Source organism: Leuciscus leuciscus (genome assembly GCF_965113295.1).
Source record: "Leuciscus leuciscus genome assembly, chromosome: 22".
Taxonomy (NCBI): Eukaryota; Metazoa; Chordata; class Actinopteri; order Cypriniformes; family Leuciscidae; genus Leuciscus; species Leuciscus leuciscus.
Genome location: NC_138746.1, coordinates 2,905,556 through 2,932,714, shown reverse-complemented (window position 1 = coordinate 2,932,714; position 27,159 = coordinate 2,905,556). Strand labels below are relative to the sequence as shown.

Below are 27,159 nucleotides of genomic sequence, written 5' to 3'. Positions count from 1 at the left end.
TTGTAACCCTTGGCCAATCTCGGGAAGGCCGGCACACCGTTAATATGACGTCCCTATAGAGCGGCTCAGGGTTAATAGAATATATTAAGTTCCTGACTCTATCGCCATTGAATGCTCTTATCCAACATCTTTGAGATATCAAGGCCGACTGTTCTAAAAAAAAATCCAGAATCAGATACTTATGCATGAGCTTAAGAGATTTTAAAGTCTTCCACAGCATCTGCAGGCGTCTTCTGTGTCATTTATGGCACCAGCATTACACCAGATGGCACATTGCTGGTGATTATTTGCATTTTTAACAAAAAATCTTCTTTTATATTTTTAATCTGTTTCTTTTCTTTAATTCTAAGTCTTTAAACCTCCTCAGACTGGCTTGATTTAAGAGCCAAACACAATGGAAATCCTTTCAGCAAAACTTGTATTACAAACACGGTCCAATATGAACTTTTTGCCAATCCTGCAAATTTATATATATAATATACAGTACAGGTCAAAAGTTTGGAAACATTACTATTTTTATTGTTTTGGAAAGAAGTTTCTTCTGCTCATCAAGCCTGCATTTATTTGATCAAAAATACAAAAAAAAAAAAATCATATTGTGATATATTATTACAATTTAAAATAATTGGTTTTCAATTTATTATACTTTAAATGATCATTTATTTCTGTGATGCAAAGCTGAATTTTCAGGATCATTACTCCAGTCTATCACATGATCCTTTAGAAATCATTCTAATATGAGGATTCATTATCAAAGTTGGAAACAGTTCTGCTGCTTAATATTTTTTCATAACCTGTGATACTTTTTTAGGATACTTTGATGAATAAAAAGTTTTAAAAAAATAAAAAAGAAGCAAATGTTTTAAAAATAGAAATCTTTTGTAACAGCAATATACACTACTGGTCAGTCATTTATTTTTTTAATTTATTTTTTTAAATAAATCAATACTTTTATTTAGCAAGGATGTGTTAAATTGATAAAAAGTGATAGAAAAGAAGATTTATATTATTAGAAAATATATTTTTTATTTTGAATAAATGCAGTTCTTTTTAACCTTTTATTCATCAAATATATTAGGCAGCAGAACTGTGTCCAACACTCATAATAAATCAGAATATTAGAATGATTTCTAAAGGATCATGTGATAGACTGGAGTAATGATCCTGAAAATTCAGCTTTGCATCACAGAAATAAATGATAATTTAAAGTATAATAAATTGAAAACCAAATTATTTTAAATTGTAATAATATATCACAATATTTCCTTTTTTTTTTTCTGTATTTTTGATCAAATAAATGCAGGCTTGATGAGCAGAAGAAACTTCTTTCAAAAACTTTAAAAATAGTAATGTGTCCAAACTTTTGGCCTGTATATATATAGGCTGTGAAATAGTATTATGCAATATTTTTTAACAACATAAAATTATTATTATTGTTTATTTATTTATTTAACTAACTCTTATTTGGCAATCGACAAGTGTTAATTTTGAACCCTGATTACAAAAAAAGGATTAAAAATGTGTTTGTGTTGTATTTTTAATTCATCAGAGTTTCTTTTAATACATATTACACTATGAACTGTATTGATATATCATCTTTTTTTCAGGGCTGATGGACTTGCCAATACAACGTTTCACATTTCCTAAACCCTCACTTCCTGTTCATGATGGTGTTTGAACTGCTCTTTGAACATGGACACTGTAGAGTCCCTTCAGCTTTGTTTGTTCTCTTCTCTCACCAGTTGCTCAGAAAGAGGCACATAGGAAATGACATCGTCACCATCGTGTTTCAGGAGCCCGGTGCCTTGCCCTTCACACCCAAAAACATCCGGTCCCATTTCCAGCATGTGTTCGTCATCGTTAAAGTTCACAATCCGTGCACTGAGAATGTCTGCTATAGGCAAGTGAAGCGCAAACATCTGTCTAACCATGCCTTGGATTTACCTTGCTCTAAGAAAAATAAAGTGATTGTATTTACAATTGAGATTTGAGAAAAGTATCAATGAAACTTTAGAATTTACATTAAATGCTATAATCAATAATGTGTCTAAATGCTTGGCTTGCCTGTAATTTTTTATCTTCTTTTTAAAAGCAGTGTCAAAGGCTGTTTGAGTCATTTAATTATGCAATTAAAAATGCAATTAAAGGATAAATTCTCTCACTTGTCCACATGCCGTTCCAAACAGCTTTCTCTCATCCATGGCACACAAACAGAGACATTATAAAGAAGGTCTGAGTGCAGTAACCAGTGTCTGTAAAGCCCAAAAAGAGGTAAAAACATGTAAAAGTAAGATAAAAACAATATGACAATATTGTTAATATAATAAAATAATATACAAAAGTCAATATGACTCCTATATTATAAGTCTTCTGAAGTCTTAGGGTACTGTAGCTTTGCGTGAGGAACAAGTTAAAGATGATTTTAAGTTGTTATTCACTGATAATCTTCCCTCCCGTCCTGTGTTTTTATTGTTAACTAGAGCTAAAACTAAAACTATTAAAAATAATTTCATAGAAATTGAAATAAAGCTGAAATAAAATATAAATATTAGATGAAAAACTTTAAAAACCTAGAAATGTTGAAATGTCGTGAACTTTTGCCTCACCTTCTAACGTTAGATGAAAATTTTTATTATAATAAATATTTTTTACAGGACATTTATCATTTGTTCTATTTTTTTTATTCATTGGAGTTTCTTTTAGTCCATATTAGCTGAATTGAACTGGATTGATGTAATCTTTTTTTACATGAAGCTAATAAAAATGACAAAAGCACAACATCATTTCTGAAGCTGAAATAAAATTGAAATATAAATATTAGATGAAAAATGTTAACTTAAAAAAATAGAAATTTAGATTTAGTTTTTTTTAAATGTTTCCTGGGCAACTATCTGAAATAAGTTTAAGTTGAAGCACTAAAATCACTAAAACTTCAGCTGAAATATATCTAAATATATACATTTAAAATATATAGAAATACAGACATAATACACAGAGATAAAAATAATGCAAATGACAAAAGCACATAACAAAATTACCAAAACTTAACCTAAAATTTAAATGAAAACTGAATCTAATATAACTGAATATAAAAAAAAAAGCTTTCAGCATAAAAAAAAAAAGTGCAGCATAAAAGTCAATGTAAATGACAATATATATTTCAATCGGTTAATCAGAAAAATCTGTTGTATGACTTCAGAAAATGAAATTTAGTCCAAAAGTCATATGGACTACTTTAATGTTTTGTTATTTTTGGAGTCCATGTTCACTGTGAAAGATCTCCATGAACTTTCTTCAAAATGTCTTCTTTGTGTTCCACGGAAGATAGAAATGATGAGTTTTGCGATTTTCTTTTAAAATGTTTTTGGATCCGTGAAGTGCATCTCGATTCATGTTGAATTGCATTAGCTTCACCACACACTCCAATCTCTCTCTGCAGTGTTGCAGTTTCCAGATCGAAAGACGTGCCTCCGTTCGGCCCTCCCATTCCTAAAGCCGTGACCTTTCCCAAGTCCGCCGTCTTCAGGGACTTCCTGCTGGCTAAGGTGATCAACGGGGAAAATGCGGCGCACAAATCCGAGAAGTTTCGTGCCATGGCGACCCGCACGCGGCAGGAGTATCTCAAGGACCTCGCGGAGAACTTCGTGAGCACGACGACGGTGGACTCCGCGGTGAAGTTCAGCTTCATCACGCTGGGGGCCAAGAAGAAGGAGCGCGTGAAGCCGCGGAGGGACGCGCATCTGCACAGCGTGGGGGCCATCACCTGGAGCGTCGTGGCGCGAGACTTCGGACAGTCCGCGGATGTGGAGTGCCTGCTGGGGATTTCCAACGAGTTCATCGTGCTGATCGAGGAGGAGTCCAAGAATGTGATCTTTAACTGCTCCTGTCGGGATGTCATCGGTTGGTCTTCCGGCGTCATGAGCATCAAGATCTTCTATGAACGCGGAGAGTGCGTGATGTTTTCCGCGCACGACAACTGTGGAGAGGACATTAGAGAGATCGTACAAAGACTTGAGGTAAGTGCGCTCTTCTTCTTTAACTACACGCTTTTACAGTAAATGAGTATTGCCCACTAGGTTAGGTATAATTACTTCATTTTATTAGGTATTGTGTTTGGATATATATTTAGACATTATCAAAGACTACTTTGTCACATTTTGGATTTTATTTATTTATTTATTTATTTATTCACCTTTCATGTAGAGTGTTGTATTCTCGTGGGTACGAGATCGTATGTTGAGCGAACGACAACCGTTTCTCGTGGCTACGAGTTTTATAACATGTGGGAACTAGGGGTGGAACGGTACGGTTCACACGGTTCGGTTCATACCTCGGTTCAGACATCACGGGTCGGTACGAGTTCGGTACAATGGAGGGAAAAGCAAAACAAAAATGCAGAAGGCTTGTGCATGTCTTAAGCTGAACCACCAAAGGAAAATAAATTACTTAAGCCTTGTATTTTTTAAATAAGTTTTATTAATAAAGTAAAGGCATAGAACCAGTTTATTTGTAGTGCACTGACAATAGTTTTATATAATTAGTTTATTAATTAAATTAATAAAAAGACAAAAAGACCTTGAGATATGTTTGGTAATTGTACCTGAATGAATTGAAAATTAATTTGCTACATTTCAGATTAATATATTTGTTTTCCTTTATTTTAATTAACAGTAACTTAAACACTTTGCAGTTTGAATGATGTCCTGTATAAACAAAATGACGGAGTATGTTTTTATGTTTCCACTGTTCAATCGCGCCCGCGCCTAACACACACACATGCACACAAATATAAGTAAACACTTTGCGACTTTTCGATCGCGCCCGTGCCCCCCCCTCTCTCTCTCTCTCTCTCTCTCTCTCACACACACACAACATATTACAGCACTGCAATCTTTACATCGCAGCCTGCTTCAGAGCTAAGGCGGGGCTACAGATTAGGTGTCCCTAAAGAACCCGCGTATCTAACAGTAGTTCCGCATTACATTAACAAATTTGCACGCGAGTTTTATTTATTTTTATACCGTGTATTCTCCGTGTAAATTTATGCACCAAACCGTGACGCCCGTACCATTTCGGTTCAATACGAATACATGTACCGTTCCACCCCTAGTGGGAACCAAATCTTAACACGCGACACGGGCTCCTCCTTTTACCCCGGTCATAATTTACTTTTGTTATTTGTTAATTTAAGTTTCTCATAATTTGTTTTTGTTTATTGCCTTAAACGGGACTTTATTCGTGACCTGAGTATTTCATTCAAGCCAGCAAATTTCCGACGAAAAAGCCCATTCAACTTAAGAATGCGCTTCAGGTGCCTTTCACTTACGTACCCATGACTTAAAGGACAAGTTCGGTATTTTACACTTAAAGCCCTGTTTACAGATTGTATCTGATGAAATAGAACGGTTAAGATTAAAATTTGGACAAATGCTTCTGTCCCGAGAATTTTAGGTTTATTGGCAAAGGTGCATTATCGCCACCAACTGGGCTGGAGTGTCTATTATTCAAGCTCTCAACGGAAGAATCACGGGTGTGACGCGTTTGGCAAAATAGGTCCAGAAAAGCTAAATAAACCTAAAATTCTCGGGACAGGAGCATGTGTCCAAATTTTAATCTTAACCGTTCTATTTCATCAGATACGATCTGTAAACAGGGCTTTAAGTGTAAAATACCGAACTTGTCCTTTAATGCCAGAGACCGCACTATATCTTTATATGACATTCCTATTTCAAAGTAAATTATTATTTCATCAGTCATCTCCATCTCCGACTACTGTATATGTACAGGATTGACCGGTGTGGTTCCCTCAACATAACTCGTGGCCACGAGAAATAGATGTCGTTCTCTCAAAATATGAAGTCGTGGCCATGAGAAAAAAAATATTGTTCCCTCAACATATGATCTCGAGGCCACGACTTTACATCGCGTGGCCGTGACATAATGATGTCGTTACCTCAACAAAATGATCTCGTGTCGTGACCACGATTTATCATCACCTTCCCACGACTTAATATGACGATCCCACGACTTAATATCTTGTGGCAACAACATATTATCACGTTCCCACGAGTTTATATGTTGTGGCCACAACAAAACTAAGTGAACCAAACATGTCCCCTCCTGGTCACCATATTATATAGCTGATTGTGAATGTAAAAGGTCTGCAAAGTTTCAAAGATCAAAGTGCAGATAAATGAAGTTATCATCTCCCAAAAGAAATAACTAATTCTGAACTGCCGAAACGAGTCGTCAGTAATTCCAGTCTTACTTCCAGCACAAACCTATGTATGTTTGTAACAAATTTGCCTAATGCCAGCCTGTGGTTTTCATTTGCTGTCCGTGAACAACCACGCTTGTTTTCCCCCGCTCTCAAACACTGTAATTCTTTGTACGTGGATTACTCGGTTATCTGGATTTTACTGTTGACGATTTAACATGATCCAGATTTATTAGGTTCTTCGAAGCTTGTAGTAAAAAGTCTGTAAGTTCAAACCTGCTTATTTCATGGAAACAAGATTTGACTGCGTCTTTTTAAAGGTGAAAGTCTGTCCCAACCATGGCTACTTTGAATCATAATAATAACGGTTAAAATGAACTGTGGATTAATTTGAACGGTGACAGCTATTATACGGGTGGCTTGATGCAATGCATTATGAAAAAAAATAATGCAACGTAAAAAAAAAAAAAAATCATCTGTGCCAATTCGAAAAATGTTATTGACCTTTAAAGGGATAGTTCATCCAAAAATGAAAATTGTCATAATTTACTCACCCTTCAAGTTGTTCCAAACCTGTATGAGTTTCTTTCTTCTGCTGAACACAAAAGAAGATATTTTTAAGAATGTCGGTAACCAAACAGTTGCAAATTTTATTACCTTAATATATATATTATACATTTCGATAAAGCTGCTTAGAAATAGTGTAATATGACAAATAAAATCTTACAGACTTCAAACGTTTGAATAGTAGTGTATGTTTAATTTAAGAATTTAAACTAGCAACCAAAACTCCCATGATGCTCTATTCCTGTTCATCTTTTTGATGTGTCTTCAGGATAGTTTCATTCAGATGTCTATCTTCTCATCTCTGTCCTTTCCCTTTTACCAAAACCCAATCAGGTTTGAATGAAAACATGCTAATTCTTTTCCTCTCTTGGCTGGAGAAGCGAGTGCTTCCAGTTGTGGTCGTTTTATCTTGGGTAACGTAACGCTCTAATTATTCCTTAAATGCCTATTCTTTGGGGAAATTCAGGCTTATGTTTTATCAGAAAATATCTGTAATTAAACATTTTCGTCTTCTTCCTGTACATATGTTGTGCAAGAAGGAAATTCCATATTATTCCCTCCGGTCCGCTAATGTGTTATTTCGCCAACACTTCGTGGCCTATGCACACATTTACGCGTTGCGTTAAGTGTTTACTACGTGAGGTACTTTGTGTTTTACGTTGCCATGACGTTTACGCGTGCAAAACTGTAACAATGTATCTATCAAGGTAACATGATCTAACCTTGCTCTCACTTGAAATGTGTCCCCACTTTAAGTCATTGAATGGACCTGGAAAGTCCTTGAATTTGAAGTTAACCAAGGTGTGAGAACCCCGATATAATATAATATAGTGTGTGTATCTATCTATCTATCTATCTATCTATCTATCTATCTATCTATCTATCTATCTGTCTGTCTGTCTGTCTGTCTGTCTGTCTGTCTGTCTGTCTGTCTGTCTGTCTGTCTGTCTGTCTGTCTGTCTGTCTGTCTGTCTGTGTGTGTGTGTGTGTGTATGTATGTGTATGTGTGTGTATATATATATATATATATATGTGTGTGTATATGTATGGATGTTTATGCATTCCTAATATTATTAATAAATAAATAACATTTTAATATAAAAAAAATACAATAAATAATATATAATATTAATATATAATAGTTTTTTTATATTAAAAACAAATATTTATTTATATGTTACAAAAATCAGTTATGATTGGTACCATCTAATTCTCTAGAAAAAAATCTCACTTAAGCAATTTCTACAGTATGAATTTCTGTGAAATGTGCATAGGATGGCCAGTTTAGTGAGTTTATTATACCATTTGAAGCAGGTTTTGTCCCAGGAGTGTGTTTATGATGCCTTAAACCCTGTCTAGGTATAGACTGCATGTTTTGGATCAGAGCTGTTGGTTTACGATGAGGTTTCCTTGTTTATCAGCAGCGAGGACATAGATAGGCAGAGAAAGCTGTAATATGGTGCAGTGACGGATGAGCTCATCTGGGTTACCTGGATGGTTCTGGGACAGGGAGATCTCCAGGGATTAAGCACATGTGGGATTAGCATCACTGCTGTTTTTGGCCTCATTTCCTGAAGGCACTTTGTGTACTCGGGACTGCCGTCAGACGCCACGCTCCCAGAACAGATGTTTCTCATTCAGGAGCCGCTCAGAGTCATCATGAGACGAGCCCCGGATCACCTGTCTGAGCGGTTAGGTGATTTGATGGAGATTACATATTCCCCAGTTAGTGACACAATGGGATTGCGTTCATATTAGGAACCAGCGTCTTTATTTTGAAGCTGCGTGCAGCAAAAGCAGAGTAGGAATGCCTATTGGCAGATACATTTTTCCATAAATGTAAAATATAAAAGAAATCTAGAATTATTTAATTATTTAATATAATGAAGTATTGGAGACATTACTTTTGACATTTAATTTAAGATAGCAGAACTTCATTCATAAAACTGATGTAAATTTTTTTACTTTTTTTTTTGGACTATATTATGCTAATAAGGACTTACATTTTATTTTTGAGTTTATATATATATATATATATTATAAATTCTATGTTTTTATTTGTGTATATTAAAGTATATATGTATAGATTTAAAATATCTTACATTTTCTTTTCAAAAAAGTATTAAATATTGGACATATGATGCATTTTTATATATATTTTGCTAAAGTGTTGAGCTATTTTTCACGGTGACATTTAATGAATTATATTTAACTCAATACTCATTAATAAAACTAAAATATTAACCTGCATGAAATTCCATGCGTTGAGTAATAATATAAATGTAAATATGAATGTTATCACGTCAGTACATAAATAGACATAATCAGTCAAAATGAATTATGAATTATTTATGTAAATCATCTGTTGTGAGAATATCTTTGAATTACAGTTCAAAGTTCAGTTCAGCCTCCTGTGGGTGAGGCCGGTTTAAGTCAGACTCGTGAAGAGTGCGTTAATGTCCCGTGTCCGTCCTCACTGTGTGGATTTGGTGGGTGTTAAAGTAGAGGTTGTGCTGGTTTGTAAACATCACCGTCAGCCTTATTAAACGAAGGATCTCTCTCTTCCTCTCCTTCATCTGTGTGTCTTCAAAGTCATCGCGCCGCGGGCCCACACACAAGCTGAGTGTGTCCTTGTTTCTCAGAGCACCCCCCCCCCCCCACCCCCCATACATCACACACTGCGACAGACAAGCCAAACGCTCTCACCTCAGGGGCTCGCAGTGTGTGCGTGTGCGTGTGCGTGTGTGCGTGTGTGCGTGTGTGTGTGTGTGCGTGTGTGTGTGTGTGTGTGTGTGTGTGTGTGTGTGTGTGTGTGTGTGTGTGTGTGTGTGTGTGTGTGTGTGTGCGCGTGTGTGTGTGAGAGCTCTGAGCGTAAGGAGGAAAATGACATCCTGTACCTGTAGAGCATCCAGCTCTGCTCCTGGAGGACGAGACACATTTGCATACGGAATGAGCCAATGAATATCAAGGACAGGATAGGTCTGCTCACTGCTTATGCTAATCATGCCCTCGTATTTGACTTCCTGTGTCTGCTTTACTACAGCAGAAACTGTGCCAGTTAGCAGTTCACGGTGCTGGAAGCTATTTGAACATTTTACTTACTTTTATAAATAGACATACAGACAGACAGATACTGTAGATGGATGGACAGACAGACAGACAGACAGACAGACAGACAGACAGACAGACAGATAGATAGATAGATAGATAGATAGATAGATAGATAGATAGATAGATAGATAGATTGATAGATTGATAGATAGATTGATTGATAGATAGATAGACAGACAGATAGATAGATAGATAGATAGATAGATGGATAGATACTGTAGATGGATGGACAGACAGATAGATAGATACTGTAGATGGATGGACAGACAGACAGACAGATAGATAGATAGATAGATAGATAGATAGATAGATAGATAGATAGATAGATAGATAGATAGATAGATAGATAGATAGATAGATAGATAGATAGATAGATAGATAGATAGATAGATGGATAGATAGATGGATAGATACTGTAGATGGATGGACAGACAGATAGACAGACAGACAGATAGATAGATAGATAGATAGATAGATAGATAGATAGATAGATAGATAGATAGATAGATAGATAGATAGATAGATAGATAGATAGATTTCCTTGCCGATATCCTAGTTTGACTTTCTTCTGTGGAACTCAAAAAAAACAAAACAAAAAAAAAGTATTTAGAATAACAATTCCTGTCCAAACAACATTGGACCCCATTGACTTTTTCATGGTACATCCAAAAATCAGTAAAACACTTTGAGCGCTTCACCAGGATATGTTCCTCCAGAGGGCTGCTGTGTGTGTGTGTGTGTGTGTGTGTGTGTGTGTGCTCGGGCCAGAAGCTGTCAGAACACACAGGTCTGCTCTCGACTGTCCCGCTTCACCATCTGTGTCTCTGCTCGTCTCAGCCGCTTCTCTCAGGCTGGCCGGGAGGGTTTCTACCTTTACTTCTGTTTGCGTGTAGATTTGGCAGATCACAGCAGTGCTCATCCTTAAACTGTCCCAGTTCTCTTCCACTTCAAACAGCTTGCTCTGTGAGTTTATATTGCAATAATACATTTTCTTGCCTACATCTGTTGTTATGTTATGCGGAGTCACTTCATAGTTTCATGAACATGAAAACTCTTTTTACCTCTAATTTATCAATAACAATAATGCTAATGATACACACACATACATATATATTATTCATATAAATAGAAAAACTGTTTTTACATATTTTTCTGGGATCATTAGACCATTTTAATATGTAAATACACTACCGTTCATAAGTTTGTTGTCAGTAAAACGTGTTCTTTTAAAGAAACAAACGCTGTTATTCTACAAGCTTGATACTCATTTGTTAAAATTAGTTACTTAGCTAACATGAACTAGCAATGAGCAATTTATTTTAATAGCACTTAATTATATTTTTTATTGTTATGCAGGGCAAGGCATACGCTAAAACAAAACTGTGCATCTTCAGCTCAGACTACAGTACATCTGTGTGTTCACACGTCAGTCTGAAGCGGATCACGGGACGGGGTAGGGTTCTTCAGCCTATCAGCACTCAGATCCGAGTCTCAGAGCTGCTGATGTGATGTGAAGCGGATCACGGGACGGGTTAGGGTTCTTCAGCCTATCAGCACTCAGATCCGAGTCTCAGAGCTGCTGATGTGATGTGAAGCGGATCACGGGACGGGTTAGGGTTCTTCAGCTTCTCAGCGCTCAGATCCGAGTTTCTGAGCTGCTGATGTGATGTGAAGCGGATCACGGGACGGGTTAGGGTTCTTCAGCTTCTCAGTGCTCAGATCCGAGTTTCCGAACTGCTGATGTGATGTGAAGCGGATCACGGGACGGGTTAGGGTTCTTCAGCTTCTCAGCGCTCAGATCCGAGTTTCCGAGCTGCTGATGTGATCTGAAGCGGATCACGGGACGGGTTAGGGTTCTTCAGCTTCTCAGCGCTCAGATCCGAGTTTCCGAACTGCTGATGTGATCTGAAGCGGATCACGGGACGGGTTAGGGTTCTTCAGCTTCTCAGCGCTCAGATCCGAGTTTCCGAACTGCTGATGTGATGTGAAGCGGATCACGGGACGGGTTAGGGTTCTTTAGCCTATCAGCACTCAGATCCGAGTTTCCGAGCTGCTGATGTGATGTGAAGCGGATCACGGGACGGGTTAGGGTTCTTCAGCTTCTCAGTGCTCAGATCCGAGTTTCCGAGCTGCTGATGTGATGTGAAGCGGATCACGGGACGGGTTAGGGTTCTTCAGCTTCTCAGCGCTCAGATCCGAGTTTCCGAGTTTCCGAGCTGCTGATGTGATGTGAAGCGGATCACGGGACGGGTTAGGGTTCTTCTGCTTCTCAGCGCTCAGATCCGAGTTTCCGAACTGCTGATGTGATGTGAAGCGGATCACGGGACGGGTTAGGGTTCTTTAGCCTATCAGCACTCAGATCCAAGTTTCCGAGCTGCTGATGTGATGTGAAGCGGATCACGGGACGGGTTAGGGTTCTTCAGCCTATCAGCACTCAGATCCGAGTCTCAGAGCTGCTGATGTGATGTGAAGCGGATCACGGGACGGGTTAGGGTTCTTCAGCTTCTCAGCGCTCAGATCCGAGTTTCCGAGTTTCCGAGCTGCTGATGTGATGTGAAGCGGATCACGGGACGGGTTAGGGTTCTTCAGCTTCTCAGCGCTCAGATCCGAGTTTCCGAACTGCTGATGTGATGTGAAGCGGATCACGGGACGGGTTAGGGTTCTTTAGCCTATCAGCACTCAGATCCGAGTTTCCGAGCTGCTGATGTGATGTGAAGCGGATCACGGGACGGGTTAGGGTTCTTCAGCTTCTCAGCGCTCAGATCCGAGTTTCCGAGCTGCTGATGTGATGTGAAGCGGATCACGGGACGGGTTAGGGTTCTTCAGCTTCTCAGCGCTCAGATCCGAGTTTCCGAGCTGCTGATGTGATGTGAAGCGGATCACGGGACGGGTTAGGGTTCTTCAGCTTCTCAGCGCTCAGATCCGAGTTTCCGAGCTGCTGATGTGATGTGAAGCGGATCACGGGACGGGTTAGGGTTCTTCAGCTTCTCAGCGCTCAGATCCGAGTTTCCGAGCTGCTGATGTGATGTGAAGCGGATCACGGGACGGGTTAGGGTTCTTCAGCTTCTCAGCGCTCAGATCCGAGTTTCCGAGCTGCTGATGTGATGTGAAGCGGATCACGGGACGGGTTAGGGTTCTTTAGCCTATCAGCGCTCAGATCCGAGTTTCCGAGCTGCTGATGTGATGTGAAGCGGATCACGGGACGGGTTAGGGTTCTTCAGCTTCTCAGCGCTCAGATCCGAGTTTCCGAGCTGCTGATGTGATGTGAAGCGGATCACGGGACGGGTTAGGGTTCTTCAGCTTCTCAGCGCTCAGATCCGAGTTTCCGAGCTGCTGATGTGATTTGAAGCGGATCACGGGACGGGTTAGGGTTCTTTAGCCTATCAGCACTCAGATCCGAGTTTCCGAGCTGCTGATGTGATGTGAAGCGGATCACGGGACGGGTTAGGGTTCTTTAGCCTATCAGCGCTCAGATCCGAGTTTCCGAGCTGCTGATGTGATGTGAAGCGGATCACGGGACGGGTTAGGGTTCTTCAGCCTATCAGCACTCAGATCCGAGTTTCCGAGCTGCTGATGTGATGTGAAGCGGATCACGGGACGGGTTAGGGTTCTTCAGCTTCTCAGCGCTCAGATCCGAGTTTCCGAGCTGCTGATGTGATGTGAAGCGGATCACGGGACGGGTTAGGGTTCTTCAGCCTATCAGCACTCAGATCCGAGTTTCCGAGCTGCTGATGTGATGTGAAGCGGATCACGGGACGGGTTAGGGTTCTTCAGCTTCTCAGCGCTCAGATCCGAGTTTCCGAGCTGCTGATGTGATGTGAAGCGGATCACGGGACGGGTTAGGGTTCTTCAGCTTCTCAGCGCTCAGATCCGAGTTTCCGAGCTGCTGATGTGATGTGAAGCGGATCACGGGACGGGTTAGGGTTCTTCAGCTTCTCAGCGCTCAGATCCGAGTTTCCGAGTTGCTGATGTGATGTGAAGCGGATCACGGGACGGGTTAGGGTTCTTCAGCTTCTCAGCGCTCAGATCCGAGTTTCCGAGCTGCTGATGTGATGTGAAGCGGATCACGGGACGGGTTAGGGTTCTTCAGCTTCTCAGCGCTCAGATCCGAGTTTCCGAGCTGCTGATGGGATGTGAAGCGGATCACGGGACGGGTTAGGGTTCTTCAGCTTCTCAGCGCTCAGATCCGAGTTTCCGAGCTGCTGATGGGATGTGAAGCGGATCACGGGACGGGTTAGGGTTCTTCAGGGTTCTCATGCTGTTTGGGTGTATTGTTTCTTAGAGGGTTTTTGTCTGTTGCACTTTTGTTCATTAGGGCCTGAGCACCGATGGTGAGAGGACCCTATTGTTTTTATACATTTACATTTGCTTTATTTATTTCTCAAAAGAAAATATATGTATTTTCTGGCCCTTTAATCAAGTTTCATTCATTATATATTTACAATACACTTGACCATTAATTTCATAAAATTTATTTTATATACTTTCTGGCCTTCTAATTTGTAATTTTATATATATATATATATATATATATATATATATATATATATATATATATATATATATATATATATATATATTCTATTATTTATTTATTTTAACCGATCTGTTTCATTCATTATATATTTCTATTACATTTTACCATTAATTACATCAAAGAAAATTGAAATACTTTCTGGCCTTCTAATTTCTTTAAATATTTTTTATTTTCTATATATTTTTTTATTAATATTATTTCATTTATACTGTCAGTTTTATAAATTATATATTTACATAAAATGTGACCATTATTTACAAGAAGGAAAATTTATATATTTTCTGACCTTCTCATTTTTTTTATGCTATACATTGTATTCTATATTTAAACATAAAATTTGATTTTTACATCATAAATATATATTTTCTAGTGTTCTAAATTGAATTATCTTTTGTTTGTAACTGTATATAAATGAAGATTAAGCAATACTAACGTTTTGTGTACTTTGATTATTTTGCTATCCTAAAATAACCCATGCAAAGTCATTTTTATATTAATTAATATCAGTTGAAAATAAAGTCAAAAGTCAGGCCTCATCCAATCTAATAGGTCAGTCATCGAATCAGAGGCTTTAAAATGCTTTAAAATTGCGAACAAGTGCAAATGAAGTTTACGGTGACTTGCTCTCACTAGCTCGGCTTATTACAGTAAAGCTCTTAAGACGGATCAGCCTCTCCTCAGAGTTATTTACTGACTCACTCATGACCAGACCTCACACTCCTGTGACCTTTCTCCGTCTCCTGACTCTGCTGAGTCATCAGATGTACATTCACTGATCAACACACACTTTCTGAAATGTCCTCTCAGCCCTTGTAGTCTCAGACTGTAGTTCCCGTTGATAGAGCAGTGATGTGGAGGTCAGCTCTTGTTAATGCTGTCTAATGAGTGACTGAGATTGTGTGATGGTGATGTTGTACGTGACCCTGTAAGTGTGCTTCAACACAGCTAAACATGAGCGGCACACTCACCATACCAGAATGCCATGTTTATACTAGATTAATGCTAATTACTACACCCATTAACAGCCCAAAGAATCAGTCTAACCAGTTGAAAACAGGCAGGTCTTTAACTCTGGTGTGTGTCATCTCTGCTCCACTAGCAGCAGCGAATGGAAACACACGCTACTCCTTAAAAAACACTTGATTTGAGATCAAATTTATCTTATTTAGAGATTTTTTTTTTTTTTTTCATTTTTTAGAAGTTTAAAACTTAGTGTTATATATTATATTATATTATATTATATTATATTATATTATATTATATTATGCTACTTTATTATATTAAATATATATTTTATTTATTTGTAGAAATGTAATACTTGAGGTTAGGGGTTTGTTTAACAGTTTTGACTGTTATATTATTTTATATTAATATTTGTAATATTAATATTTGGTTTGGGGTTTGTTGTAATATAATATATTATGTATTTTAGTAGTTATTGTTAGAGATGTGTTCAACAGCTTTAAGTACTCCTAATTATAATATAATATTATTTATATATTATATTATGAGATTTTTTTAATGTAATATTAATATAATATAAAATTATATAAAATTAATATAATGTAGGTTATATTATATAAAATAAATTAATATAAAAAAATAAATTAATAAATGTATTATTAGAATTTTAATACTTAATAATACTTAATATTCAATAGCTTTAATTATACATATTATATTATTTTATATTGTGTTCATATTTAAAATTTTTGAATTCATTCTTTTAATACATACTTTTTTTAATTGCTTTAATTTGACTTTTTTTATTATTAAACTTTGCTTTTCTGATCTTGTTTCCTTGTAAAGATTTCCCGCTGTTAGCTCCGGACAGAAGTTTCTCTCTCTCCACTGACTCACTGCATCTTCAGCTTTTTACTTTCCAAAAAACATTTTCCCTGGAGTGCCCTCGTCTTTATTTCCATATGAAAGGCTCTTTAGATTGAGAGAACATACACTCACGCATCCGTCCCCGGTTGGATTTAAATGTTGCCTCGGGATGTTGTTTTTTTTCTCTCTTTTTGGCATTTTTCCCTGTTACCATCTGTCCTTCACGTCGGAGCTACTTAAAGGAACAGTTCACCCGGAAATAAATCTGTCATTATTTACCCACCGTCATGTTGTTCCAAACACACAGACTTTTCTTTTCTTACGTGGAGCACAAACGTAATATTTTATGAAGTCATGTGATGCTGATGGTTTGTACGAGTGAAAGTTGGTTTCTGAGGCTGATTTCTCTGTGTTGATCAGATCGTGACCCGCGGCTGCGAGACCACAGAAATGACCCTGCGCAGGAATGGTCTCGGCCAGCTCGGCTTCCACGTGAACTTCGAGGGCATCGTGGCTGACGTGGAGCCGTTCGGATACGCGTGGAAAGCTGGCTTGCGTCAGGGCAGTCGGCTGGTGGAGATCTGCAAGGTGGCGGTGGCGACGCTGACCCACGAACAGATGATCGACCTGTTGAGGACCTCCATCTCCGTCAAGGTCATCATCATACAGCCCTATAAAGACGGAGCTCCCAGAAGGTATCAGTGAACCGTTCTGTCCATCATTAACATCCATCCCATTAACATCCATCCCGTGTAGAAGTAGTGCCTTTTCTAATTTTTTCCTGATTGTTGCTTTGCTTTAAAACTTACTAATTGGGTTGAGTGTGTTGAAATGGCTTTTAAAAAGGTTATGTAACTCTGAAATTATATTACAGTACATTATATTATTTTTGTTCATTATCTATATTTTATATAGAAAAACGAAATAATAAAAAATATATATTATTTGTATACATTTTATTTTACTATATATTTAATTATATATATATATATATAGTATTCCTTATATTATTATAATAATACTTTTATATTATTATTATTATTTACTAAAATCAATAAAAATTATATATAACACAAATTATACACACACACACACACACACACATATATATACATATATATAATATAATATAATTATATATAATATACATATAATATATATATAATATACATATAATATAATATACTATACATATAATATAATTTTTATACATTTTATTTTACTATATTTAATTATTATATGCATATATATAATATAATATACATATAATATAATTTTTATACATTTTATTTTACTATATTTAATTATTATATGCATATATATATATAATATACATATAATATAATTTTTATACATTTTATTTTACTATATTTAATTATTATTACATATATTTTTCAATTTTAATTTTTTATATATATCATTAATAAGTATAACTTATTTAGATTTGTTTTTTTACTCATATTTATTTATTTTAATTTTTTTACTGTCATTTTTTATTACATTTCATAAAGAAATTATCATATTAATTAATTTGTCTTTTCATGCGTTGAAACGAGCTGACTAATTCATTCAGCTGCTCGGTCTCATTTGTAATATAAAAGTAAAAAAAAAATGTACGGGGTTAATTGGGTTAAATAAACCAGTTTATCCACATTCGGAGCTGTCCGATTAATGTGCTCACAAACATGCCTCTCGGACAGACCACTGCACATCTAGATAGTGATTCTATGAGCCTTATTCCTGTGCCTTTAAAATTGGAATAGTTTGTTCATATCACATGTAAACATGATCATCGGACATCATACATGATCATCATAAAAGCCAATGATCATTTGCTGCCGCTAGCTATGCCAAGGTCATGGGTTCGATTCCCAGGGAATGCAGAAACTGATCAAATGCACACTGTACCTTCAATGCAATGCAAGTCACTTTGGATAAAAGCGTCTGACAAGTGCATAAATCTAATTGCAAGTGATAAAGTTAAACAAGCATGGAATATTCCTAGAATTACCAGAACTCCAGATGTCCAGCATGTTTGAACATTACACCCGGATAAATATGACTTAAAGGAAAGACACATTGGCAATGATGAATCTCATGTTTCAGGTCTGAATTCGAGGAGCAGAGCCTCATATTATTACATACTCTCTCTGATTAGTCTGAAAACCAAACATTTTACTCGCTGTTTACATTTTCAATCCATAAGTGAGTAATTTTGAGTGTGGACACATGTGAAATGTTTCTCTCATTAGTGTGATGTATAGAAACTCTTGTGGACCGCGCAGGGTTACGGCCGGCCACGTCCCGCTGCTCTAGTGTAAATAAATAGATTTTCTGGGTTAGGCTAATATTAGAGCCATATTTCACCAGCTCAGACTGGATTCTGCGCAACCATAAAAAGACATGTATGGGCTCTTTAAAATAAGAGAGGATGTAAAAACAGTGTGTTTGATGGGAAAAGTCCAAGTTTTTTTTTTCCTCAGAGAGGCTTGATTTCCCACCCTTACAAAGAAGTACTGTGATGTTACCCTGGTACACTGATGGTACTTTGATATGTATTTACTTGAAGCCACTTTAAAGGAACACTCCACCGTTTTTTTCATATTAAACTATGTTATTCCCTTAACTAAGACGAGTTGATACATACCTCTCTCGTCTCAGTGCGTGCACTCAATCGCTCTGGCGCGCGGCGACACTTTGATAGCACTTAGCTTAGCCCAGTTCATTCATTAGGGACCAAACAGAGATGAAGTTAGAAGCGACCAAACACCTCCACGTTTTCCCTATTTAAATACAGTTACACGAGTAGTTACACGACCAAGTATGGTGACACAAAATAAAACGTGGCGCTTTTCTAAGCGGGTAAAAAGGATAACTATAATGTATGGCGGAATAGCACTTGGGAGCACTTTGAGGGTGCTTTCACATCTGTAGTTCGGTTCATTTGGTCCGGACCAAGGGCAAAAAATGATACTTTGTAGCATTTTTAAGGCGTTTTGGTTCCTTTTCACACCACACTGATCGCTCTGGTCCGAATCAGTTTATGAGTTGATAAAACGAACCAAAATGCAGTCACGTGACAACATCCACATCACTCGGAATGCATTTCCATAACTGCACTTCGTTTGGTCAGAATTAACGTGCGGGAAAATTCCAGAACTTCCAGAAGTAAACAAAGAGGTGGAAAATCCGGCAGACAACACGCCGCTGTTTACTATGGAGAGACGACTGCGTGGGCTGATTGTATCCTTGGTCATATTTTATTATATAGTTTGTCTACACCACTTTAGACAAACAATAATATTTGAGAATGAACCGAGGATGTGGCTCGAAAATAATGTTAATAATAATTTCTATCAGGCTCCGCACCTCCTCACAACTCCAAGTTTGTTCGCGAGCTGCAAACTGTCAACAAAAATTTCTCCTCATCCTATAATGCACAGCGCAGCTGACTACGGCAACTGGTTTAGTCCACAAATGCGCAGTTCTTTGGCAGTTGGTTCTGTTCGAGGTCGGATCACGTTCTCACCACAAACAAACCGCTCCAGAGTTCGTTTCAAAGCGTACCGAGACCACCTCTTCCAGGAGGTCTCGGTACGCTTGTTTGGTCCGCTTTTGGTGCGCACCCGAGTGCGATTGCCGCATTCTCACCTGCCCAAACGAACCGCACCAACGGGGGAAACGAACTCTAGTGCGATTCAACCGAACTAAATGAGGCAGGTGTGAAAGCACCCTGAGTCACTCCTGAAAAATCCTCTCCCTCTCACTTCTGTCATTAGAACCAACGTGACTTTTTACTGCGCCGAGTCGAAGTGCTCCCGAGTCCCAAGTGCTATTCCGCCATACATTATAGTTATCCTTTTTACCCGCTTAGAAAAGCGCCACGTTTTATTTTGTGTCACCATACTTGGTCGTGTAACTACTCGTGTAACTGTATTTAAATAGGGAAAACGTGGAGGTGTTTGGTCGCTTCTAACTTCATCTCTGTTTGGTCCCTAATGAATGAACTGGGCTAAGCTAAGTGCTATCAGAGTGTCACCGCGCGCCAGAGCGATTGAGTGCACGCACTGAGACGAGAGAGGTATGCATCAACTCATCTTAGTTAAAGGAATAACATAGTTTAATATGAAAAAACGGTGGATTTTTCCTTTAATTTGAAGATCTATTATATACACTTGAAAGGTTTTGGGTCTGCAAGAGTTTAAAAAAAAAAAGTTTTTACTTTAAAGTGTCTTTTTCTCACCAAGGCACCAATGCATTCATTTGATCAAAAATACAGTACATATTGTGAAATATTATTACAAGTTAAAAGGACTGTTTTCTATGTGAATATATATATAGTAAAAATGTAATTTATTCCTGTGATCAAAGCTGAATTTTCAGCATCATTACTCCAGTCTTCAGTGTCACACGATCCTTCAGAAATCATTATAATATTCTGATTTGAGGATCAAAAATATTATTATCAATGATGAAAAATATTCATATTTTTGTGCTAACTGTGATCAATGACATTTTTCAGGATTCTTTGATGAATAGAAAGTTCAAAAGAACATAATGCATTTGAAATATAAATAATTTCTAACATGATAAATGTCTTTACTGTCACCTTTGATCAATGTAATGCGTCCTTGCTGAATAAAAGTATTAATTTCCTTAAAAAACAAAACATCTTACTGACCCCAAACTTTTAAATAGTATTTGAAAATCTAATGTGAAACTTTTCTTTATAAATGCAGTGGTTTTTTAGTGCATGATGGGAAATGAATGCTAGATTTAAGCTTTTTTTGCATGTATGAGCACCAAGACTCGATGTGATGAAGTATGAACGCTCGTTGCATTGTTTTGCTAAACTCTTACGGTGTTTAAACAAGCATTAAGAACGTCAGTCAATACTGATCATTATTGCATTCTGCAGGGTCATTAGTGTCTCACCTTTACATCACGCTCTGTTTTCCATCATGACGCAGTCGTGTGAGAGGATTGAGTCAGTCGTGCAGTTGTTGGCGGGCGGCAGTGGAAAACATCGCTCTATAAATCTGAGCCTGTAAATGTGAGCAGAGCCGCGAGCAATACCTACTGTTTCTCGGATAAGGACACTAATGTTGGGAATAACTTTTGCTTCGTTGGACACGTGGGATCAAGTGTCTTTCTAAAACAACACTGAATCTTTAAGAGCGTCCACCTAAATGCAGTCGGGCTCGTGTTTCTCGGCTCGTTCACACGCCGCTCACTGTAGATTATTCTCCAGGTTATGTCCGTGTACGTCAGAGGTTTCAGGTTTTGATGTGGAAAAAGTCAATGTTTTGTTGAAGTTGAAGTTAATAGTGAAGTAAATCACTTGTGGAAAAGCTCACATTATCTTTATCATCCTCTTTAAAATGCCTTTAGCTTTACGCTGTGGATTGTTTATCACTGGTTTTGGATATTATTCCACTTTTAATGAGAAAACGGACCAGTTTATTCTCCTGCGCAGACACTGTAAACACTCGACATCTCGAATGCTCGAGGCGCCAAATGTTCGATTCAGTAGTTTACTTTTCTTTCCAACTGGTTCTCATTATGTCTATGAGCGATGTACAGAAAATGCATTTCTGTTGACGGACTTTTCAAACACTGGAGCCGATGCTGAGGCTAATGTTGCAGCAGCTTTACAAAGACGTGTCTGGATGCTTTTGCATGCTTTTTGTTTGATTTCTGGTCATTGATAAACACTTAAGAGACATCTGGGTCCCAGAACTAAAGACGTGTCACACATGACTCACCTCAACATACCGCAATGCATTAAACTGCATGCAAAGCATACTGGTTCTCATTAATGGGCATTGAGGCTTAAATTAATACTTTTATTCCACAAGGAGCAATACATTGTTCAAAAGTGACAAGTAAAGACATTTATAATGTTAAAAAAAGATTTTTACTTCAAATAAATGCTGTTCTTTTGTACTTATTCTTGTTTGTTTATTTATTTATATAGCACTGTTAAAACACAACCGAGGTTGAACCAAAGTGCTTTACATACAGATTCTATAAAAGGATAAAAATAAGGACACACATAGACCAATGAATAGACAACATATAAAACATCACATCTAACCATTATAGGCTAACGACATAAGATGCACTTTCAACAGATTCTTAAACATTGACAGTGATTTGGCGGACCTGATAGACAGCGGCAGCTCATTCCACTGTCTCGGCCCTATTACTGCTAAGGCCCGGTCGCCTTTATGTAGATGATTTGTTCTAGGCACTATAAGTAGTTTATGATTCTCTGAGCGTAATGTTCTAGAAGGGTTATATGGGGTTAAAAGGTTTGCCAAATATGCTGGGCCCTGGTTATTTAACGATTTATATACAAAAAATTATATTTTATATCTAATTCTAAAATGGACTGGAAGCCAGTTTAGAGACGCTAGTACGGCTGTAATTGATTCGTGTTTCTTTACCCTCATTAAAAGCCTCGCCGCAGCATTTTGCACCGATTGTAATCGAGATCGCAAAGATGCGGCGGTGGAGCCATAATACAGAGAGTTAGAAAAGTCCAGTCGTGATAAAATAAAGGTATGGATTACTCTTTCGAAATCTTTATTTGATAAAAATGGTTTTAGCCTGGGAAAACCCAGACAACTTCCGGCAAATTTAGATTTGCTCTGCAAGTAGTCTGGCAAAGAGCTCATTCAAGCCCATTTCTAATCCCTTGAAATTGCGGCACCAATCAGAAACGTTGGGGCGGGCTTTACACGATGACGATCGCTCTGATTGGTTTTAGGTCTATCCAATTGTGCCCAGAGGCATTAGAGCGACGTCTGTTGGTGAAGTGCAGCAACTTTTAAATGCATTATTATATTCAAATTGCAAACACATGAGGACAGTCTCCATGAAAGACCCACTGGCAGATGAACGTGCTGCTACATTTCTCTCCGAAACGGTAGGAAATTAAATTAGATTTAATAGAGGATTTTAACTGTGACGAGATGATTGACAGGGCAGTTTACGTGACAGGACGCCCGCGACAGATCCGTCCGATAAAGATTTACATTTACATTTACATTTATTCATTTAGCTGACGCTTTTATCCAAAGCGACTTACAATTGCTATATATATGTCAGAGGTCGCACGCCTCTGGAGCAACTAGGGGTTAAGTGTCTTGCTCAGGGACACATTGGTGTCTCACAGTGGATTCGAACCCGGGTCTCTCACACCAAAGGCATGTGTCTTATCCATTGCGCCACCACCACCCCCCCCTAAAGATGACGAAGTAGTATGTCCCAAAGCTTGCCTACTTTTTTGCTACACATTCAAAAGTAAATACCTTTTCTTCACTAAAAAGAGTACATACTTTTATGGCGTAGTGTAACTTAGGCGAATTGGGACGCAGCATATGGCTTTACACGATGACAATCGCTCTGATTGGTTTTAGGTCTATCCAATTGCATTTGAGCGACATCCGTTGGTGACGCCCCTTTGGAAATGAGTTATTAATGAAGCTTTGCCAGACCATAACTCAGTTACTACTGAGTATAGTCTGGTTTTAACCAGGCTAAAATGGTTTAGTTTTTGCTAATAAACACAGATTATAAAAACAAGCCCGGACCACAGAGTTAATTTGCTTGTCCATTTTTAGGTTATTGTCAATTGAAAAGCCTAAATCTCTAACGGTTTTTTTCGAGTAAGATGCCAGGGGACTTGAATCTAATATAATAAGGAGTTATTTTGGTGGCCGAATACAATAACCTCAGTTTTTTTCCTCATTTAGCATTAAAAAGTTTTTGGCCATCCAGTTTTTAACGTCCTTTAAACACTCTAAAGGTGACTCAAATGAATTGGTAGAGCGCCTGAGTGGTAGATGCGTTTGCGTGTCGTCGGCGTAACAATGAAATGACACGCCATACTTTCTGAAAATGCTACCCAAGGGGAGCAAATATAAAGAAAAAAGTATGGGAGAAAGAATAGACCCTTGTGGAACCCCCCAATGGAGAGGTTTTTTACCCGAGGTCATATTACTATCATTAACTGAAAAACATTTACCACTCAAATAGGACTTTTGTACTTTATATTCAACAGAGAATCCTGAAAAAAATATAAATAATCACAGAAATGTTGAGCAGCACATTGATAATAATCAGAATTGTAATTATTTCTGAAGGATCGAAAGTGACATTTGAAAATAGAAAAATTATTTTCAATTGTAATAATATTTCACAATATTGCTGTTTTTACAAATAAATGCAGCCTTGGTGAGCATAAGACACTTTTTGTGTGTGTGTGTGTGTGTGTGTGTGTGTGTGTGTGTGTGTGTGTGTGTGTGTGTGTGTGTGTGTGTGTGTGTGTGTGTGTGTGTGTGTGTGTGTGTGTGTGTGTGTGTGTGTGTGTGTGTGTGTGTGTGTGTGTGTGTGTGTGTGTGTGTGTGTGTGTGTGTGTGTGTGTGTGTGTGTGTGTGTGTGTGTGTGTGTGTGTGTGTGTGTGTGTGTGTATTTAGACCTCAAACAACTCATTCCCTATTACAAAATATCTTGTTTTTCATACGAGGAAATCATGGAGAATCTGAATGGCATGAGTTGTGAGTAAATGATGTCAGAATTGTATTTATTGCTGATCTTTTCCTTTTAATGTATTCCAGCATGATTTTTCGGTCAAAAAAAAAGTCCCTTTCGAGGATGTTTTGCATTGCCGTTGCTCATGCCAAGAGATTCTGCCAGAAAGTGTAAAGCGTAGCGTGGAGTGTTCTCGAGGTCAGTGATAACCAGAGGGCGATGGGCAAATAACTGATGAATGCAGCTCAATTTAAAACACATTTCAGCCGATGCAGAGATCACGTTCTCTGATTTTTGGGGCTGTCTTCTGCATCTAATTGATATGAGCCTGTGGGCTGCAGGGCTGGTTATGTAAATGTCAGAGGAGAATGTGAACCCCTCACCCCAGGAGCTTCATGGAGACAATAGCAGCAGAGTTGAATTGCAAAAGTGTTTTTTTGGGGGGGATTTGGAAAGTGGACTGTTTCTGTGACCTGTGTGCAGCGCTGAACCCTCAGGCTCTTTCCTTTCAACACAAGAACCCCACCTCATCCAGCTTCTCCATGTCTGTGCATCTTCCAGTTCCCCCACTGCTCTTATCCAGCTTATGTTTAGTGTTAACTGGTCCATTGGATGTAACTTGAATGAGCGAGATTTCGCTTCGGCGTCATTCGCTTTGTTATTTTAGTTGTACAAAAACAATTAAAATATCAGCTTTGTCACAATATATTGTCACTTTTTATTTAATCGGAAAATGTGCCTATTTTATCACCCAGCACTTTTTAGCATTTTGATTATATAAGTACGTCCTACTTCATCTTACTTACATTATACTCACGTAAAGTGAGATATAATACAGCAAATCTGCTCTCACCTGCTTGATTTTTTATTTTTTTTTGTGCAAAATGCAAACAATATTATTATAAACATTACCATCATGATTTTATGTAAAGCTACTTTGAAACAGTGTGCATAGTGAAAAGCAATATATAAAGAAATTTGACTTGGCTTGACTGTATTGCATACAGTGGTATATGGTGCAGTTGTTAAAGCTCTGGACTGGTACCAGATGATTAGTAGTTCAAACCCTGAAGAAGTGAAATAGGAGTTCTCAACACTGAACCCTTGAGCGAGACGCTTGTTTGCAGTGACCGAAACGTTGTTGCAAACCCATGCTTTTCCAAATGAAACCATATTCAATAATAGAAAAAGCAGGGCAGATATTCATACATCAGGAATTGATTGCATGGTGAAAAGTCTCTGTATATGACAGGTGTTTGAAATATAAGAGGGACTAATGATATTAACCAAAAATTACCCTATTTATTTTCTTAAAGGGGCCCATTATGCTTTTCTACATGTTCATCTTTCTTTAGTGTGTGATGTTGCTCTTTGAGCATGATAAAGGTTTCCTCCAGCGGGAGTTCTTCTCTATATCAGTGTCAGTGTTTCTGAACTCCCTGAAACGCCTCCATTGTAGTCTTGAGTTTCTTCGAGGAACGAACACGTCATAATGTTCCACATTTAAATAATTCATACGCAGAATAAAGGGGCGGGGCCTGGTTGAGTTTGTTAGTAGTGTGTTGAAACTGGCGGTTGGGGCGGGACATTTCCCAAACATGCTCAAAGCGCTCGACCAATCACAACACACTGATCCAGCCGACCAATCAGAGCACAGTGTGCTTTTCAGAAGGAGGGGCTTCATAGAGACAGGAACTAAACAGAGCGTTACTGACAGACTGGGAAGAGAGGAGCCGCAACAATGGATTATATGGGGAAAATAATGTGTTTTTGAGCATTCAAGCATTTAAACTTATTCTAGTAGAGCCTAAAAACAAAATCAAGATTTTAAAAAAGGGCATAATAGATACAATCCTGATTTTATTATGAGCAATTAATCAGTGCTCATATTCCCCAAAAATATTGGTGGCTTATTTTCTTCTTTCTGTGTGTCTCAGGGGATGTTCAGAGCTCTACCGCATTCCTATGGTGGAGTATAAGCTGGACAGTGAAGGAACGCCCTGCGAGTACAAGACGCCCTTCAAAAGAAACACCACCTGGCACCGTGTGCCCACCAGCAGCCAGCCTGTTCCCCGCGGGTCCCCCACACAGGGTCCCGATCGCACGCCCTGCCAGCAGGTCCTCCAGAACGCTATCCCACGCAGCACCTCTTTCGACAGGAAGCTGCCAGATGGACCCAGGTATCACTTCTGGTTACAATTCAATTCACGTTTATTTGTATAGCGCTTTTCACAATACACATCATTTCAAAGCAGCTTTACAGAGGGTGCATGAGTCCACATTACAATTTAGAGTGAGGTAACTGTCTAAAGTTATGTATTTCAGAAATGTGTATATATACAAAATCATAGTTGGCTAA

General features: G+C 38.1%; 1 protein-coding gene across 4 annotated transcripts in view; it reads left to right on the top strand.

The window, feature by feature from the left end:
* Positions 1–27,159, top strand: part of LOC309486125 (signal-induced proliferation-associated 1-like protein 2) — a 153,103-nt gene that overhangs the window by 85,094 nt on the left and 40,850 nt on the right. For all 4 annotated transcript variants that reach the window (XM_082153280.1, XM_082153281.1, XM_082153279.1 and 1 more), the window contains exons 7-10: positions 1,743–1,900; positions 3,440–4,016; positions 16,683–16,957; positions 26,738–26,980. In XM_082153280.1, the coding sequence (XP_082009406.1) occupies positions 1,743–1,900; positions 3,440–4,016; positions 16,683–16,957; positions 26,738–26,980 (1,253 nt within the window). The remainder of the gene's footprint in view (positions 1–1,742; positions 1,901–3,439; positions 4,017–16,682; positions 16,958–26,737; positions 26,981–27,159) is intronic.